Here is a 19,516-nt window from a genome sequence, read left to right on the forward strand (position 1 = left end):
GTTAGCAGGAGCAGAAGGAGGGGTGAATGGGGGAGTGACTGCTAATGGGTACAGGACTTCCCTGTGGGGTGGTGAAACTGTTCTAAAATTAACCGTGGTGGTGGTTGCTCAATTCTGTGACCATATGAAAAACCACTGAATTGTACAATTTCAAGTGGAGGATTGTATAGTATGTAAATCATATGTCAATAAAGAGGTTTGGGGGGGAGGGCCTAGATAGATAGACAACCAATCAATGTCCCATGATGTGGAATGCAGGTCAGTCATCATTATAATGTAATGTAAACATGTGTATTTAAATCCTGGTGAAAATCTTAACCTCATCGTTTAAAGGATCGTTTGTACTTACTGAAGACTCAGTCTCTAAAATCCATAAATTCCCAATTTATTGTGGGTCTGCCCTAGCATCTAACAGAGGGAATTAAAACAAACCAGTAACGACCCAGAGAGTCCCAGGCTGATACTCCATGCTGTTCTGGCTAATGATAATGAGCCTTGAATAGGGGGCCTCTTTTGGACAGAAGGCAGAAGCATCCAGACATTCAGATATCCAGAAATAACTATCTGGGTCCCCCAAAGACAATGTGTGTGTGGCGGGGTTGGGGGGAGTGCTGGGTTGGGTTGGAGAGTTTGGGAAAATGTCCTAAGAGTTTACGGCGTGATCTGCTGGTCCATGGGGAAGCCCGCTGACAAGACATCCCAGGCCGCACACCTCCTCATCTCCCAAAGCTGCCCCTCTCTGCGGTCTTCACTCTTCTGTGTACATATCTTACTTGCCATCTGGACTACAGGCTGATAGATGGGGCCACTAGATCAGCTCCATTTTCTCTCTCAGAATTTAGCAAAGTTCAATATAACCAGCAGGTGACTAACAGATAAAGCAAGTTGGCCCTGGCTGGAGTAGCTCCGTGAATTGAATGCAGGCCCATGGACCAAAGGTCACCGGTTAAATTCCCGGTCAGGGCACATGCCTGGGTTGCAGGCCAGGTCCCCAGTTGGGGGCATGCAAGAGGCAACTGATCAATGTATTTCTTGCTCATCCATGTTTCTCTCCATCTCTTTCTCTCTTCCCTCCTCCTCTCTATAAATAAATAAATAAAATCTTAAAAAAAGAAATAAAGCAAGTTCATAAAATCGGTAACTTCGGGATAACAGGTATGATATAGAAGAATTGTCTACTTTACAAAAAGGTTCACTGAAAAGTTTCTTTAGGCAACAAACTCCCCTGATAGACATAAAAGATGGACTTGATTTAGGAAAACACCTGCTGACCCTTGGCCCTTTTTGAGGAATCTACGTTAAGAGCGTACTATGTAGAATGGAGGCTTGCCATCACTAAGTTCTTGCCTTCACAAGCAGATGCTTGTGGACACTCCCTTCCCCCTACTGAACCCAGGCACAGACAAGATTCCAGTTAAGGACACTTTCTAGACACTTAAGTCACAGATGGGACAGCTGAAATGAAAGCCGTCTCATGCCCAGGGGTTTAGGAGTTGCCCAGATTCCACGAGTAGACATTCTACATCCCATCAGAGGGTTAGAGCCCAGACAGACACAGAACAGGCCAGGCCCTCACCTCAGGAATCAGCCGCCGCCTCTTCACACTGGAGATAGGGTCTGGCTGGCCCTCGCTGCCCGACTGCTTTCGCTTGCTGGAGTCCTGCAGGGCGGTGAAGACGCTGTCCAGAGGGTGCTTCTCCAAAGACCTGGAATTCACTGAGCAGTCCAGGGCAGCATCTTCAGTCTCCACCTCCACTTTCACAGTGTTATTTTTTAGAACTGTGGCAGAGAAGAGACAGGGCTCAGGGGGAGAGACCACTGGGCTGCTCAGAGACTGGCAGGGTCCCCAAGTGACAGGCTGTTTGAGGGCCGCCCTCTGACACTACCGCTCAGACAGTAAAGTCTGGCCACCCGAAGACTGCACCCTCCGACCACGCAATTTTCATCTCGCCGCACTAGTGCTATACAATAAAACCTTGTTCCGAGACCGTTTTGTTCGAACTTGTTTTAAAGTCTTTTGCGGGGTAGGGAGGAGAGGAGATGCAGGGAGACAAATACTATATTTTAAATATAATTTTTTAAAAAGTGACTCTTGAAAGACACATAAGTTCAGGTACATGAGGGGAGGGGGATGGGAACCAGTGGTGGGAGACTTTTCATTTTGTAACTTTTTATACTTCAACGTCTGAACCATGTGAATATATGACCCAATAAAATATTAAATTAAAAATAATTTTTAATAAGAGATTTTACCTTCTTCTACATCTTCATTGAATTCAGTTGAGTTCATCTTCTATTCCACTACATGAAAAGACAAAGACAAAGTCCTGATTTACTGCTTGATTCATTTCTTAACTTTCCCTTCCCGTGAGAAATTCCCTTCCCTCCCAACTCTGCTGGCTCCACGGAGTAGAAGCTGAAGTCCACGCTGCTCCGCAATATTATGGAAAATCACATCTTATTTGCAGTCGCTCAGAGCAGCCAGGCCTGCTGGGAGCGCTTCTCCAAGACTTTATGCGGGCAGAACGTGTCCTACCGCTTCGACTGAGGGCACTTACAGAGCTAGGGAACGTTACTCATGAAAATCAAGTCTTAGCACAGACTCCGGTTTCAGTGAGCTGTTAGCCCCTGCTTTACACGTTCCAGCCACAAAAATGAGAAGGCTGACCACGGGTGCAAGCTGTGGAAGCTGTGGGCCTGAGCTGAGGTCTTAGGACTCCAGTCGGTCCAGAGAGACCTGTGCTGCCCGTGGGCACAGCCACTAAGGACAGGAAATGCGCATTCTGGATTCCTGAGACTTAGCACAGCAAAAAGAATGTAAACCATCTAATCAATAATTTTTTATACTGATTACATGACGAAATGATAATATTTTTGGTTGGGCTAAATAAAATATTTTATTAAAAACAATTTCATCTTTTTGTAATGTGGCTACCAGAAAACTCAAAATGACCTATGTGGCTTGCATTACATTTTTATTGGACGGTGCTGGTCTAGCCTTTCCTTCAGATACAGCTTTCTCTTTCAGAGAAAAAGACACTGTGGACTTGTAAAGCTCCCAAGCGCCACACCATCTGGTTCAAACCCTTCTTTTTTATTGATGAGGGAATGAGACGGGTGCGGGGAAGGTGCCGGGTCCGGGACAGAGGTGCCCCCCACTCCCGAGGCCCCAGCTGGAACAGAACGGGTGCCACAACCGACAGCACAGTCAGTCTCAGACTCCCCCAATTACTTAGCAGCCTGTCGGTAAAAGCTACAAGGCATTAATGAGGCAGTGGGAAAGGACACACGTGACAGCCGCTACTGTTGACACTGAGGGTTGTGGTCCCCACAGCTGGTCAAGACGGCAAGTACAGTGTTACTTTGGTTACAGATCAGAGGAGAGCAGGACTGAGAAGCATCCCTTAAGAAATTTCTATTGCCTACAGCAGTATATCACACGTTCGTTCCGGTTTCAGGGTCAGAAGTTAGAACTCTGGACGCCCAAGCTGCATCCCCGATTTTTCCCTGTTCCTTCCATTGCAACAGCAGGGCGGTGCTAACAGTAGAGCTTATCGTCCCTGGCCCGTTTCAGCCACTAAGACGCCAGTTTTAGGAAGAACAAACCCTTGTATCAGGTTTCTCGACCTCAGTGCTATCGACGTTTGGGCCATGTAGTCCTTTGTAGTGGGTCCCTGAACTGCAGTGTTGCAGGGTGTTTAGCTGCATCCTTGCTACTAGATGCATAGGGCCATTGGCAGCCCCCCCTCCCAGTCATAAGAATTAAAAATGTTTCTAGAAAAAAAGAAATTTCTAGCCTTGGCCAGGTAGCTCAATTGGTTAGAGCATCATCCTGATACACCAAGTTGCAGGTCCGATCCCCAGCCAGGGCACATACGGGAATCAACCAATGAATGCACAGTAAGTGGAGCAACAAATCAACATTTCTTTCTCTTTCCCTCCTCCTCCCTCCCTCTCCCTTCCTCAAAAAAGTTGAAAAAATATATTGTTTAAAAAAAGAAATTTCAATATGGAAGAGGGATGCCATCTACAGAGTTGAGTACACCGTTCGCGGAATAGCTGTGGAATGGTCCGTGGCCCTGGCCCTGTCTCACGCCAGTGAATGGAGGGATGCTGGGGACAGGGCAAGGCAGCGGGAGCGTGGGTGGCCCGGGCACGGGATAACTGCACAGAGCACTCACAACGGCAGCACTCACATAGTGCTCACAGTGCGACACACGACTCCCGGGCTGTCACGCTAACTCTGTGACGGGCACAACTGCTCTCCTCCCTGTGTCACTATTTCTCTGAGGAGTGAACACGAAAATTTAAGATTTATTTGAAACCAAAATTAACACTAAAAATAATCCCTACTTATTAAACTGTCTCCTATCCAGAAAGCATAACACACAAGGTGGTGTTTAGGGAAAATAAACAGGCAAGCTTCCATAGTCCGAGAACTGCTTTACCAGAGCCGAGTTCTAGCAGACACTGCTTCCCCTGTGTCCCAGGCAGAGAAACCTCACTTTGGATGACATCCTGCATCTGGCTGTCTCTGGGCGGGGCACAGGCAGGTAGGTGGGGCTTCCCATTTACAAGTCAAGCCCACAACTGCATTTCAGATGGGGGGTGGGGAGCGTGACCGACCTTAGGCAGAAATTCAGATTTCCCCATTCCCAGCCCACTTCAGGCCTCACCCGAAGGCCCACGTGTGGCAACTCCCCTTGGAAACCTGCCACAGGGTCGCATAACCCTTCCCCTCAAATCCAGGGCGGAGGTGAGAGCCAGAATGAGAAGACGGCTGGGGGAGACGGAGGGCATTCTAGAGAGAAAAGCAGAGTACAAAGCAGAGCACATTCTGGAGAGAAAAGGTGGGAAGGGGAGGAGATGGAGGGTGATTTATTTGCGGGGGAAAGGGGCCATAGTGAAAGAAAACCACTAAGATTCTGGCTAAGTAGAAAAGCATTAAAAAAAACCCAGTGAATCCAAGAAGAAAATAAAATAGGAGTCGATGCAAAAACAGAAGAGAGAACCACAAGTGCTGAGCAAAGACGGTGTGGTCATCTAACATTACATCCGCCCAGGAGGCAGGCAGCGTGGGGCTGGAGTCCAGGGCCGGGTGTGGTCGCTGCCTGGGTGTGACCCAGTGGGCAGGAAGGGTATTTTCTGAACCACCACCATGTGATTGGTGGTTCAGCAAGCGGTTCAGCACCGGAATTCTGAGCTCCTATGGTTGTTGTATCGGAAAATCGTGAAGGAGGAGCACACACGGGGGCCACCTGTGGTGCGAGGAAAAGCAGAGAGGGAGCTGGGAAGACTCACAGGATGAGTAGGGTGGGGTGGGGGCAGCTTTATGGGCCGCAAGATGCCCAGGGCGCATCTGCTTGGGAAAACATTTCTGTGTTCATTTATAGACCAGTGACAGATGCTAGATCAGCCCAGAAGTAACCCAGAACACAGAACGGTGGGCCCTTCTCTCCTAGCCAGCAAAGAAGCCATGCTCCTTGGGAAACTGGGGAATTTCCTATTTGCAAGGCCTGGAAAACCCACAAGTACGTGGGGCCTGATTGGGGGAGGGACCACATTAGCATTTGCAGTCCACAAGTTGCCACCGCTGGCCACCTTGTGTGCACCTCCAGCTCACCCTGCGCTGTTCTAATCCCAATTCTACCAACAGGGAAACTGAGGGCATATACCTTAAGTATACACAATGTTTATTTGTCACTGAAGCTGGAAAATATTACATTTGGATTAAGGAAATAAAATATTTGCACATTGGAAGGGGACTCGGGGGAAGCAGAGGGCAGGCCGCTTGCCAGGGTCACGCAGCTGCACAGGGGAGGACTGGGGCTGGAACCCAGTCTGCGAGCACCTCCCGCTGGCCACCCGGAGAGGAAATACTAACAGAATCCTCCATCTTCTGTCAAGGTTCTTAAACCTTGGATTTCTCATTCCAACAGCAGCTGGAGCATCCAAATCTCCTTTTATCTCCATGTAGCTACCTGGGAAACCGGTGTGCCCTATGCTTATAAATAGAGTCCAGTCCAGAATACGGAAGTTTCTACAAGAGGCATGTGTGGGTCCTTCGCAGGCATCCTGAGCTGACACAGTGACAGCATACCCACGACGTCAGAGCTGGGTGGGAAGGCGATGGATACAGTGCCTGCTCCCTCCACTTCCTGGTCATCTGCACTGTGAAGGTCACAGGGCTGCTTCTCCTGGGTGGATACCGAGTATCCGGATGCCAAGCATGCCTCAGAAATTCCTTCCGCTACTTAACTATAGGTTGCGTGGGAGCCTCCAGCCAGCACAGCCCCCGCCCGCCCAGACTGCGAGCACTGCAATCCCCTCTGCCGCCGGGTTTCCTAGAATAATTCCTCATTCTAACATTCTCTCCTTTTCCAAACCTTCCTCCTCTCACCACGAATCTCAGACTGTGAGACAACCTATGCGACCACAGGTTCCTGAAAATCAGCTTTTGTGGGGCAGCCGTTCCATGCCCCTCAGAAACCCCTGACCAAAACCAAGGGAAGGTGAACTCACCGAACGATGGGAACGTGTGTCAACGAGACCTGTGTGGCTTGCTGCTGCCCCCAGCTAAGCCAGCACAGGTTCCAAGACATCGATGACCTATTGAAGGTAACTCTCAAATAGGGCCAATCTCAGTGAAATCCTTTTAAACAAAAACCAAAGAGCTCTGGAAGCCTCAGGTGAAGTGACTGCCTTAGTTACAGAAAGGTATGCAATGGTGCAGAGCTTGCAAGAGTTTATATAATGTTACTAAAGTGCCTCCTAGTCTCTATCCTTCTGCAGAGTGAGATGGACAGCACTCAACCTCCTGTGCATGGTGCAATTTTGTTTGTGGCTGAGGGGAGACCAGAACGTCATCAGAAAAGCCTTCAGTTTACAAAAAGCACAAAAGAGAAGGTAAGAAGGTAATCCTAAATGTTCATAAATAAAATGCTTTAGCCGCTCAAATATCAAATTACAAAGGCTGAGTTGCTTGAATTGGCTGCATACTTGCAGTAACTGGCCAAGCTGCCCCCATGCCTCATGCTGAGATGAGGCTGAATCTGAATCCCGAATATCCCGAATGTCAGCGTGTCCTTGGCTTGGGGCAGGAAGTGAGGCTGACGAGGGAAGAAAATCCAGGGAAGAAAATTCTTGTCGAAAGACAAGGAGGAGGCAGAGAAGTGAGAACCATTCACTGGTGCTTAGAAATAACCAACGCTAGGAGATGCCACAAAGCAATGGAAAACCTGGAAAGATTTAAAATTACAGGTCATATTTTTATATTCATATTTTTAGAGTTCATTTAGGAAGAGAAGACACAAAATCTTTTTTTTTCTTTTTTGACTAGGTGATACGTGCACATCAAAACAATATTCCAAAGCTATAAAAGAATGTTTGGCTAAGAAGTCCCTGTCCTCCAGTCACTGGGCTACTCTCTTGGAAGCACCCACGTTATTTTTCTCACGTGTCCTACTGAAGGTACTCTGTGTCAGTGGTTCTCAAAGAGTGCTTCGATACAGTGGTTCTCCACCACTGGTTTACGTGGTCTCTCTCCCCAACTCTGCTACCAGTGGGGTCCAGTGGGTAGCTTGAAATTGGCCATAGTGGGACTATTTTACACCACGGAAATTGACACTTTTACAACCAGGGCAGTTTTTTCTTTCTTTTTGGAGAGGAAGTTTACCAGTACATCCAAAGACCCTTTCAGAGGGGCCCATGAGATCAAAACTATTTTCAATTTTTAAAAAAAGATTTTATTTATTTATTTTGAGGGAGGGGAAGGGAAGGAGGAGGAGAGGGAGAAAAACATCAACGTGAAAAATATCGATTGGGTGCCTCTCCCACAGGAATTGAACCGGTGACCTTTCAGTTTGCAGACCGATGCCACACCAGTCAGGGTCAAGACTATTTTCATAATAACACTGAGGTGTTATCGCCCCTTTTCTCTATCACCCCGTGCCCCACCTTTTCTCACATAGGTACAGCATGAGGCTACATGATATATAAGTTTGCAGAAGATTGAACACAGGGCCAGATTTGAAAATTCAGCTGTCTTCTATTAAGTCAGAGATTAAAGAGATTAGCAAAAATGTAAACGATACCACTCATTTCACTAAGATGTTTTTTGGGAGGGAACACTTAATTTTCATTAAAAATGTTATTGCATTAACTTGTACTGAATTTATTATGGTTATTTTTATTTATTTTTAAAATTTAATTAATTTATTTATTTTTAGAGAGAGGGGAAGGGAGGGAGAAAGAGAGAGAGAGAAATATCAAGGTGTGAGGACCTGGCCTGCAACCCAGGCATGTGCCCCGATCGGGAATCGAACTGGTGACCCCTTGGTTTGCAGGCCGGTGCTCAATCCACTGAGTCACACCAGCCAGGGCTAATATGGTTATTTTTAAATAAATTAGTAAATATTTTTGTTTTAATTTCTAACACAGTAAATACTGACAGATATAACTCATATAAATAAAAGCTCTTTGGGGCCCTCAACAAATTTTAAGAGTATAAAAGGATCCTGAGAATAAAAGGTTTAAGATCCTCATTCCTTGCTTTTTTTTTCTTCCAGTTAATGTATCATGGAAATTTTACTTCTTTTTTTAGTTGAAGTTCCCCCAGAGGCAAATTTTGAGACAAGGATTTGGAGTCGTTTCTTTGGGAAGAGAGACCAGGGCTAAAAACCTGTAAGAGGCATAGTAATGGGGGCGGGGGAAGCCCCTGGCTATAGGCCGTGCTAAAGGCGCCAGCACCCGTGTCTGCCGGGGTGTCTGGGAGCAGAGGGCCGTCCCAGCCGGTGGGGCAAGCTCCTGAAGACAGAAGCCCTGCTGTGCCCTTTCCTTCCAACTGCTCACCACACTGCATCCTACACTGGGTGGAAGGTGCTGCGCTAAGAGCTTCACTGTGAACTTAACCTAACAATCCTATGAGGTAGAAACTCTTGTTTGTCTCGTTTTACAAGTGAGGAAACTGAGGCACGATTTTAGAGCCAAAAGGACCTCCGAGACCATCTCGTTTTACAGACATGGGACCCGGGGCTCAGGAAGGTTAGGAACACGCTGATGACCACACTGTCAGGAATGGCTTCTCGTCTCCCTGCCCCGTGCTCTGGCGGCCCCATGCCCCACCGGGCAGGGAATCCACCAAACATACCCTTATCTACAGGCACCACAGCCAACACCTGGGAGGACCTGGAGGATGAAGATGGGTCTCTGGGAACTTCTGTCAGAGGGGAGGATGAGCAAATACCAGATAAAAGTAACAGGAAGGAAAGAGCAGTCGGAACCCCCAGGTGAGAAGACACTCACTACACTAGGGTTTCTATAACAACTCACTCACATCTAGTAAACACAGGCTGCGTGCCACAGCTGTGCAGAAGACCACCCATGCTTCCGATCTGGTGCTCTAGATACAAATAACTTTAAACTTTAACAGACACCTACAAGACTTCTTCATTTTGCAGGGGAGAAATGTTAATCCAAGATAATACTAGGGGGGAGCCCTACTTCGAAAATAACTTTGTTAATGTTCAAATGGGCACGTCTTGACCTTCCACATAACCTTCAGTTTATAAAGACCTAAGATCAAATCTTTCTGTCACTTACTGAGCCTCACACACTTGACAATTATGATGTGTTGTCACTGTCGTGAGCCACGGCCATAATGGCAAAACAAAGAGCCTGGGCCAGGAGGCCTCTCCCCTCACGGCTGCTCTCAGGGGAAGCGCAGGCAGGAACTCGAGGGTCAGTCAGACTACTCCCGGGGCGGCGGAGTGAGCCCTCCGAACCACCCCACGATTACTGACAAATTCCACAAAAAGTTGCAGAGAAAATAGAAGAGACAACAAACTGAATGTGACCTGGGCCGAGACCATCATTGGTCGCCCCTGTTGTTTCCATTATAAAAGTTAGGAAGTCAACTCCTACGCATTTTCTCATCACGACACTTTGAAACCTCTACTGACAGAAAGAGCCAAGCATTAAGTTATGTGTAAAGACTCATAATCAATTGTTCATTACAGGGCTACCCAGTCAACAACAGCATACTTCCAAGAGCAATGGGGGTACCTCAGCTACATAATTAAAAATGCCATCAAGCAGCTGGTAGGAAATATGCCCAAAGAATGGTAATTACTTCCAATTAGGAGGATTATGGATGATTTTTTTCTTTCTTTTTTAATTTTTAAAGATTTTACTTATTTACTTTTAGAGAGAGGGGAAGAGAGGATGAAAGGGAGAGAAACATCGAAGTGCAAGAGAAACCAGCTGCCTGTCCCACACCCCCAACTGGGGACCCGGCCTGCAACCCAGACGTGCGCCCTGACCGGGACGATGCCCAACCAAATGAGCCACACCAGTCAGGGCAAAACAGAAATTTTTAGATGAAAAAAGAAGTACAGTAATCTTTATTTGTCAGGTCACATCCACAAACAGGAACAAGTGAGAATATAAAATCAAATCATTAAATTTCAACAACCGACAAACTAGTGAAGAACTTTCATTTCCTAATTGTTCCTGAATTATCGCCTCCGTAAGGTATAAGCAGCTCTTCAGTGTGTGGAGAGAGGTGGACCACGAACCCAGGTATGCGCACGACCCAAGCTGAGTGCCGCCAGCCCGGCCATCAGAGGGTGTGTGGACTGGAGAGCGGCTCAGTGGCTGACCAGGGCTTGGTGCCTGACCTGCTGGGTTTCTGCATTCCGGACAGAGATGACTGTTACACACAGTCCCTTCTCCGACGTTCTCCTTCCATGCCACCTAAAAAGTGGACCAAACTGGGCCATCAGAGGCATGCTCCAGGGGCCCTGGCTCCAGCCAGGGTGAAGCAGCGGGCCGCAGTGGGGATACAGAGAAGGTGAGGAGGTCTCGGGAGTAGAGAAGTGGCTGGGCCACACAAAAAGGAAGGGGTGTAGTGAGATCACTGGTTAAAAGTGGGTGGGAAGGAGTCACACAGGAATCTGGCTGTGGGGTAATTTTCCTCGTTAAAAGCTGGATGCAAGGCCACAGCAAGGTAAGCAGGGCCACCTGGCATGGTGGGTGATTCCTTGGCAAAGGATCATTGGTCTCTTCCCTAAATGTCCTTCAGGTTTCCAAAGGAAAACGTTCCCATAGGGGGTGGCACTGACCTGGGGCGCCCCCTACCAAGTTCTTTTAGAATTGGCGGCTCAGGAGAGATCAGCCAGACCAGGCCTCCGCTGTGAGCAGCACCAGGCTAATCAGAGGCGCCAGAGGCTTGTGGCTGGCCCAGCGTCACACAGGACAAACAGCAGGCCCAGAAATGGGAAGTACTTGGGCTTCCTGAAACCCCGAGGTTCCAATCCCAGCCAACTGACTCAGGACTGTGCCCCATTAAATCAGAAACATCCAGTGCACTTGGGACTTGCCGCTGGGCTGAGGTGCAGGTCCTGGAACAACTGGCCCCGGCCCTGCAGCCCTGACCTCAGGTCACTTGGAGGCAAATCCTCTTCTCCCAAGTCCCGTTTCCAGGTATAAAGTGAAGCAAACTCTCACCACTGAAGGTCTCCTTGATAATGGGAGCCCCGGAAGATGAATGTGATTGGAACCTGAGACCATGGGGACAGTGGCTGTGTAGTAGTGCCACATACAAAGGTACAGCAGAGAGAATATGCTCAAACCATTTGAAAGGTTACTACCAAAACATACTCAAGGATTTAAAAGTTCCACTAGGAACTAACTAAACCTTACTTCATCCTTTTCTCAATTGTTTCACGATTTGTAATTTTTTAAAATTGACTTTAGAGAGAGGAAGGGAGGGGAAGGAGGGAAGGGAGGGAGGGAGGTCACTTTGTTGGTCCACTTATTTATGCATTCAATGGTTGTTTCTTGTATGTGCCCTTCCTGGGGACTGAACACAAAACCTTCTCGTATTGGGACGGTGCTCTAACCAACTAAGCCAGTCAGCCAGGGCTCAACGGTCACACGTGATGCGACTTCCTGACACCCATCTCCTGCAGGTCATGCTGATTTTTAAAAATGAAACAGAGAAAAGGAGGACAGCAGCTGACATTCACTGGCCCCACGCTGCTCTAACGGCTTCACATGTAGCCCACGCAGTCCTCACAAGAACCCACTTATTTTGCAGAGAGAGAACCAGGGGCCAAGCAATCTGTGCCTCACTTGGAGGAGGGTGCAGCAGAAAGCAAGGAGAGGGAAAGGAATGGGGTGCACTTCGGCCTGATGGTCTCGTTCCAGTCTTCCAAGAAGAGCTGGGACAAATGGGGCATGGCCACCCTTTCCTGCTGAGCACCCACTGGAGGCTCGGCTCTGATGCAGGAGCAAGTCACCTGGCCACACGGGCCTCAGACCACCAAGGTAGGGAGGGACTAGTGCAGCTGATCTCGCAGAAAATGGGATTCCCTACTAGACTTTAAGGTCAGGCAGAACTGGGTTCAAACCCTGGCTCTCTCTCCAATTAATTTGTAACACTGGGCAAGTTGCTTACCCACCCAAACCTTGGTTCTTCTGCAAAATGGAGCTGCACACACCATCTCATTCAGAGTTTTAGTGAAAACTACAGAGGAGAAAGTACCTGGGACACAGCACTCAGTTAATGTTACCCATTATAAAGCTTTTTTTTAAAAGAAAAAAGATGTTTAAAGTGCATCTTAATATTGACTTTTTAAAACTTATAATTAAATAACTTAAAGTTTTGGAAAAGGTTTGTATGACTTGTCTTTCAAATGAAAGAAACAAAGAAACTGAAGGGTGACATCACATCAACGCTCTCCCCAAGGACAGGAAGAATGTTCCCAGGCCGGGCTCTCTCCGCCGGTCTCTGGGTCTACAGGAACGGCGGGAGCCTCAGGGCTCTCAGAACCCGGCCCTCTCGGCAGTGGCACCCTGCCCATGGGACTTGCAGGACATGTTTGCAATTTGTTTTTATTTTTAGACACATCTGCACATGCTGTTTGAAAAATGCCAGTCCTCACAAAACCAGGGCAATTTACCCGGAGTTTCTCTAAAGCTGTAATTGTCACTGCCTTCCTTACTCAGAGCACAGCCTCATCTTTCAGCAGGCAGCGAAGTACAACCACGCAGCCCTGCCTGCCTGGGACTTGGCGTTTCACCCTTCCGACACTGCGTTTTCAGAAAGTGACTAAACCTGAAGTCTACCTCAGCAAAAGGATTCTACTCAATTTGGTGCTCCCTGGCCTCATGAAGGGCAACCTCTTCAGGTGTCAATGGCAGGAGGCATAAGACTTTGCTTGTAACTTTAACCTTGGCACCCAGAAGCCAGGGGTCAAGGAGGAAAGGAGGGCCAGCACATCCCAGCAGCCACCCATGTGACTGACTGGACAATGGTGACTAATTTTCCTAGGAGGTGTGAGCTGACTTTCCTCTGTACTTCCCACTTTTTCAAGTATGTGTCTTGTGACCACACAAGCTAATTAGAGTTGGCACATAATGTGGTGTCAACTGACGCCCACCCCACCCCCAAACCTCCATCCTTTCATCCACTAGCTCCATACTCAAACCATCAACCCCCTGCACATAAGATCAGTAGGTGATTTATTCAACTGAGCAATCAATGCCCTTATAGATACCAATGCAACCGTGTTTCATTGGCCAATAGTAATGGCAGATCAGGCCAGAGAAGAGGAAAGGTGGCCGTTGCTAGAAAACAAAACCCTATCTACTTCTAAGAGGGCTGACTTTGCACATGTTGCAACTTGGATTAAAGGTGGAGGAAAGGCGTGTTACCAGGTGAGCTGCTGAGAATTCAGCTCTGAAACAACAGTTTGTAAAAGTCTGGTCATTTGGTGTCAAACAGTGAAACGGCACCTCTCTTCTTTGACACACCAAAGGCCTGATGCCAGCATGGAGAGCTCTTAGCTTGGCATGAGCAGGTTACATGTGGCAGCTGGTACCAGAAACCACAAGAGCTTTGGGCTCAAATAATAATGTTGCAGGAGATACCGGAGCAGCAGAAGGGCGAGAAGAGCAACTCTCCAGTCTGGAGGAGGAGGAAACAGCAGGAGCAAGGCGATGTGCATAAAGCACATTAAAACATCCTTGTTTCTGGCATATGTATTATATGTGACTTTAAATGTATTTTAAAAAAATTTCCATACAATCAAATTTACTCTCTGGAGGGGTGTACAGTTCTGTAAAAAGGCACATGTATACCCCCCGCCCCCGGAAGCACCAATGAGAGGATACAAAAAAATTCCATCACCCCTAAGATGAATTCTACAAATATGTTAGCCAATAATGGGCACAATGAATAATAAGGGCAACCATAATCCTCCACTTGTCATCAAAATTAAGTGCCAGAAACAAAACTCTGCACCCCAGCCTCCCCTTCACTAACACCACGTTGTTTTGCTGGTTGGCCAGCAACCTTCGTGTGTCTCTACATTATAAAATTTGGGATGCACATTGTTTCTTTCCTCAGTGCTTCAGGGGCTTTCTGGACAGCTCTCGAGTGGCAGGTAAGCCATTCATTCATTCTTGCAGGACATTAAACTATCACCCAATCAAACCTTCACCATGGTTGACTCCAATTTTTCTCTCCGATTATTAGACATTCTGCTATTCCTTTGCTGATGTAAGGGATGCTTAGTAATTTCGAAGTGACCAACAGGGAAAGTATGGATTAAGTGTGTCAATGTGATGCCCTTCAATAGACTGGGATGTGGACTACCTTGTCTGCTGGGTCCTAACTGGCCTCTTGCTATTATTAGTGTTTTGTATGTGGTTGTGGTGGTAATGGTGAGGATATAAAACTTCTCTCTTAAATCACTTCAAGGAGATGGCGCCTCTGGTAAAATCCACATTCAGTGGCAGGAGTTTTTACGTGACAAATTTTAAAGGCTCCACGACTTTCACTTCGAGGGCCATGTGCGGATAGGTTAACCCACTAGCAGTAACAGGCTGCGCTGACTCCCACCTTCCATCTTGGAATGGAATCCAACAGGTTCTGCATTCATTTAGCAAATGTTTACTGAGCACCTACTAAGTTATCAAACACTGAGGTAGTGGCTAGGGATGGAAAACTCTTAAGATACAAAATCTTGCGCAAATCTCATTATTGAGGGTGAGGGAACTGACAGGATCCTGTATGGTGATAAAAAACCACAAACTAGATAGGGATGATTGTTGTTTTTTGGTTTTTTTTAAAGGGGAGGGTAGGAAGCAAAAGAGCTTCCTCCATCCCTCTTCTTTATATACCGAATCAGGCCCACAGCTCAGTTTCCTGCAGCCTTAGCTTTGTAACACCCTACGCATTGCCCCGTGTACGTCAAACACTCCAAAGTTACTTTAAAAAAGAGAAATTGAACATTTCCGACTCTGAAGTGTTGAGCACTATTCCACGCACCCTTGTCTGGTTAGCTTTGGAGCGTAAAATTCTTCCCGATAGGCCACCTGAGCAATCATTTTACCTCTGAAAACACCTGGTTAAAAAAAAAAAAGTATGTCTCGGCAGACAGGTCTTCATAGGGTTTGCTGCACAACTCACCGATAAGGAGGGGGCAAAGTCTGCGTGGGTAATCACGTTTGCAAAAATTGCAAAAGTGAGAGGTCAGGGGCAGCGGCGAACGCCCCAGGCTCCAGTCGCGGCCGCCCGCGAAGGCCTCTCGACAGCTAGGGTGCACACCCAAAGGAACCGGGCCCCCTCCAGCTCCCGGACAGCGGGAACCGCGAACTGCGCCGTGGACGACGGGGAGGGAGCGCTGCGCCCCCTGGCGGCGGGGCCCGTCTCCGTCCCCTCCCGGCGGTAACCGCCGCGAGCCGGCCTCACTCCATTTGCAGACCCCGGAGGTAGCGTCCCTCCGAGTGCCGGCTCCTCTGGCCTTCCGCGCCCCGCTCGGCATCGCCCTACAGTCCCCGCCCCCTGCTCCGCTCAGACACCCCCTTCTTCACGCCGAAAGGTCCCCCGCCGCAGCCCGGCCGCGCGCGGGCGCCGAGTCCCCGCGATCTCCCCACAGCCTTCCGGCGGGCCCGGCCGCTCCATCGCGGCGCCAGGCAGGGGAGCGGGGCCGGCGCACGGCGCGAGTGGAGCAGGCAGCGGCGGCAGCGCGGACTATTCCACTCCGCGTCTCCCCCACCCCCGCGCGGCGCGCGTGCTCCTGGAGACGCCATGGAGCCGCCGCGTTCCGAGCGGCACAAAGGGGTGCGCGGCACAATGGGCGCGGCGAGCCCGTGGGCGCCGGGCGCTTGCTCGGCCGCACGTCCCTGCGCGGGGGTAGGCGCTCCTCCCGCCGGGCGCGCTCAGGGCAGCCCCCCTTTGCGTCCCCTCCCCTGCTCCCGCCCCCACCCCGGCATGGATGTTGCAGCCACTCTCTAGTCCGTCTGCCCTGGAGCCGCCGCCGCGCAGCCAGCTTGATCCGCCCCGCGCTTACCTGGGACACGAGTTCTGTACTTTGCAGAGCGGGCCCGCGCCGAGTTTGGGTGCCACGTGGGGTGCGGGGTAGCGCAGGTCCGGGGAGTGGGGGGACGCGCGCGACGGCCTGGCCCGGGCGGCCCGGGGAGTTCCTGGGGGCGGCGGGCGAGCGCCGTGTATTTTCCCCTCTCTTTGTGTGTGTCCGTGCGCTGCGCTCTCGCGTGACGTGACGGGACTCCGTGTGTCATTTCCGCACAAGGACACAGGAGCCCCCGCCGCATTGGAACCACAACCCCTCCGCCCCCACCCCTGGCCCGCCCCTCCCCCTCAGCGGGGCACACGCGGGACCAGCGGCGGCGCTCGGGCGTGAACGGCCGCGGCGGGGAGCTGGGGCGCGCAATCCGGAGACCCAGGCGGCCCCGCGCGCTCGGCGGGTGCCGCGCTGCTCCACGTGGGCCCACGCTGGTTGCCCTGGCGTGGGGCGGAGGCCGCTCACCCACGGCGCTCCAGGGCAGCGCTGGCTAACAACGACAGACCCCCCGCATACCGTGTGTTCTCTCCTCCCTGAGTTATGTATCTAAAACGTGGTTTCTCAGCCCCCAGGAGTTTGACTTGAAAAGCCTCTTTTTTTTACTTTTTTTTTTCTTCGCGGGACGGCAACTGTGCGGGGGCGTTTCCTCCCCTATCGCCCGCGCCTCTCCCGAATTCTTGGCATTTCCGTGGTTCCTTAGGCCCCCGGGCGGGTGTTCCCGCGCCGAGCTGGGCACAAAGACATAGGGGCGCAGGGACCCCAGTGGCCCTGCCAGCCGGCATGGAGTCGAGGGCTGTTGGAGAGCGACCCGAGCGCTGGGAAACTCTGGCTCTGGCCACTCCCCCAGCGCGGTAGCCGCCCTCTGTTGTGAGCTCAAGAGCTGAAAATCTGCCTTCTACTTGTAATCCGAAGTTTTGAGGCTGCAAAGTGAGAGATTCAGAAGTGCGCGCGCTCTCACAGACCCACATGCCACACACAAACCCACGGGATATCTGCACCCAGCGCTTAAAATAGAAAAACACGAGTCACCATCTGAATAAAGGCTGATTCTTGAGACTCCTCTAACTCCGAACTGGAGATTTCAACCTGATAAATACACAACCTACCACTCGGGTATTTTCTCAAGTCTTAGTGACTTTAAGGGGTGGGTGTGGTGGGTGAAGGTCAGGGAAGCCCAATCCAACAGTTAAACCACGTTTACATTTCAGGCAAACAGCGAATGTGTAATTTAAAAAAAGTCCTTTAATTTGCCTGTCGAAGTATAAGAAGAAAAATGCAAATGAGCCCATCTGCTGCTCCCAGCTGACTGGCTGCTAAAGAGGAGGACCATGTGGCCCTGCCGGGCGCGGTCAGTGAATAGGTAGAACGGATTTTAAAATAAGGCATCTGCTGGATCCTTGCTGCCCTGTCGCGGGAAGGGGTTGAATTAACGTATAGTTTTCGATTACCGTATCTTCCAAACCACACCAACTGGGAATTTAGTAATTATGCAACTTCCTCCTCTTCGGGTTTGGGGAAAAAAAACAAAACAAAACAGGATAATCCGAGACCACTGAACTACAAGGGATATCTTCGAACTGCATTTGGATGGCCCATTTTGAGAAGTCAGTACTAATTGCTATGCAAAATTAGCTGACTTCCATAACGGAGCTCGGCATCCAGGGGGTGGTTTTATAAAAGAATCCATACGTTCTCAGTGTCATTCAAAACAGGATGATGAAAAGAATGGAGTCGAGATAGCAGCCCTTCAAATTCAAAAGACTTGAGTCGCCCTATCTACATGTAAAACAGGGCGGAGGGAAGGAGGGGGGAGGGCCGCTGGGAAGAATGGTTAATTTATACGTTCCCAGAAGACCGAATGGGGGCCCTTCGATTTCTGCCGAGGACTTGACTTTTACACCCGTACTAAGTAACACGGATGACATAGTACATTGCTTGACTGAGTTAATACACGCAGCAGTTTTAGTCTCACCTCCAGTTTAATGTGACGGTCATAATTAGAATTTTAAAAGTATAAGCTGTATTTCGTTAGTTCAATTTTCTAGGGTTTCCCAGTAGGAGAGTTAGGAAGATTTAAGGCTAGCATTTAAGTTCACTTTGCAGTTTTAAGTGTACTGTAAGGTGGTTTAAAAATGTAAAATTTTTACAAAGGGGATTAGAAATGTGTTATGAAGGATATATCTTTAGTCGCTCACTGTATCAAGTCAGGTATTTAAGGATAAATAGCACAAAACAATAGAAGTAAAATAATAGAAATTAACATTTCTTTGTTCATATTGTTTGAAACCAGACTGTGAAATAGAATATTAAAAAAATAGCATCTAAGATAAGCAACATGATTAACTGACAAAGTTGACTTTTCAAAGCATATCCCTTAAACTACAAAGTGCCCTTGGGAATTATTGTAAATATGTATCTTAATTTGCATATGTGGATCAATCTTAAACTGTTTATTCCAAATAAGTTATTAATAGAAATGAAAATCATTGCTCTCTAGGGAAGAAAACTATCCTCAAGTGGTTTTGTATATTTATATGAGGTTTTGTTTTTTTAATGAGCATTATAAAAAAGTTTAACTGAATAAATTGAAGATCTAATTGCTTGTTAAGCAATTCATGAGTCAGGCAGCATCCCACCTAAAAGAAGGATGGGGTTCAGCAGCTATTAAAAAAAAAAAAAAGGGGGGAGGGAAAGAGAAAGGATTATTTGTAGGCCAGGACATCTTCTTTAGGGGAGGGAAGCAAATGGCGTGGTTTTTATCATGCAGATTGCCTCTTCTTCCTCTTGGGGGGTGGGGAACAGAAAGGGCCCTCGGGACGGATTACCTTACTGGTGCTTAACCAGGAAACTCCAGGCTAGTTGTTTAAGATTACATTTCTGGAAGAGGTTGGTTGCAACTGTAATTAGATCAGATATTATATCTAGGCTTGATATGGGCTTTTAGCACGAGGGACACCATTTGGGGCCTGTAGTTTTCTCTTTAAAAGAAAGAAGGGAAAATAATACATAAAGGTGAAACCAACTGCATTGGAATAGTTGTAATCCGGTTGTATTTTGGAGCCCTTAAAAATAATAGTCCCAGCCCCGACTGGTGTGGCTCAGTGGGTTGGGGACGTGCGAGAGGCGGCAGATGGACCTTTCTCTAA

General features: G+C 48.7%; 1 protein-coding gene across 1 annotated transcript in view; it reads right to left on the bottom strand.

Annotated features, from left to right (window-relative positions):
• Positions 1–17,195, bottom strand: part of BEND3 (BEN domain containing 3) — a 37,239-nt gene extending 20,044 nt beyond the window's left edge. The window contains exons 1-3 of the mRNA XM_024552226.3: positions 16,359–17,195; positions 2,254–2,301; positions 1,577–1,779 (exon numbers count right to left, since the gene is read on the bottom strand). Of these exons, the coding sequence (XP_024407994.1) occupies positions 1,577–1,779; positions 2,254–2,290 (240 nt within the window). The 5' untranslated portion in view covers positions 2,291–2,301; positions 16,359–17,195. The remainder of the gene's footprint in view (positions 1–1,576; positions 1,780–2,253; positions 2,302–16,358) is intronic.
• Positions 17,196–19,516: the final 2,321 nt, after the last annotated feature.

Source organism: Desmodus rotundus, chromosome 11 (genome assembly GCF_022682495.2).
Source record: "Desmodus rotundus isolate HL8 chromosome 11, HLdesRot8A.1, whole genome shotgun sequence".
Classification (NCBI taxonomy): Eukaryota; Metazoa; Chordata; class Mammalia; order Chiroptera; family Phyllostomidae; genus Desmodus; species Desmodus rotundus.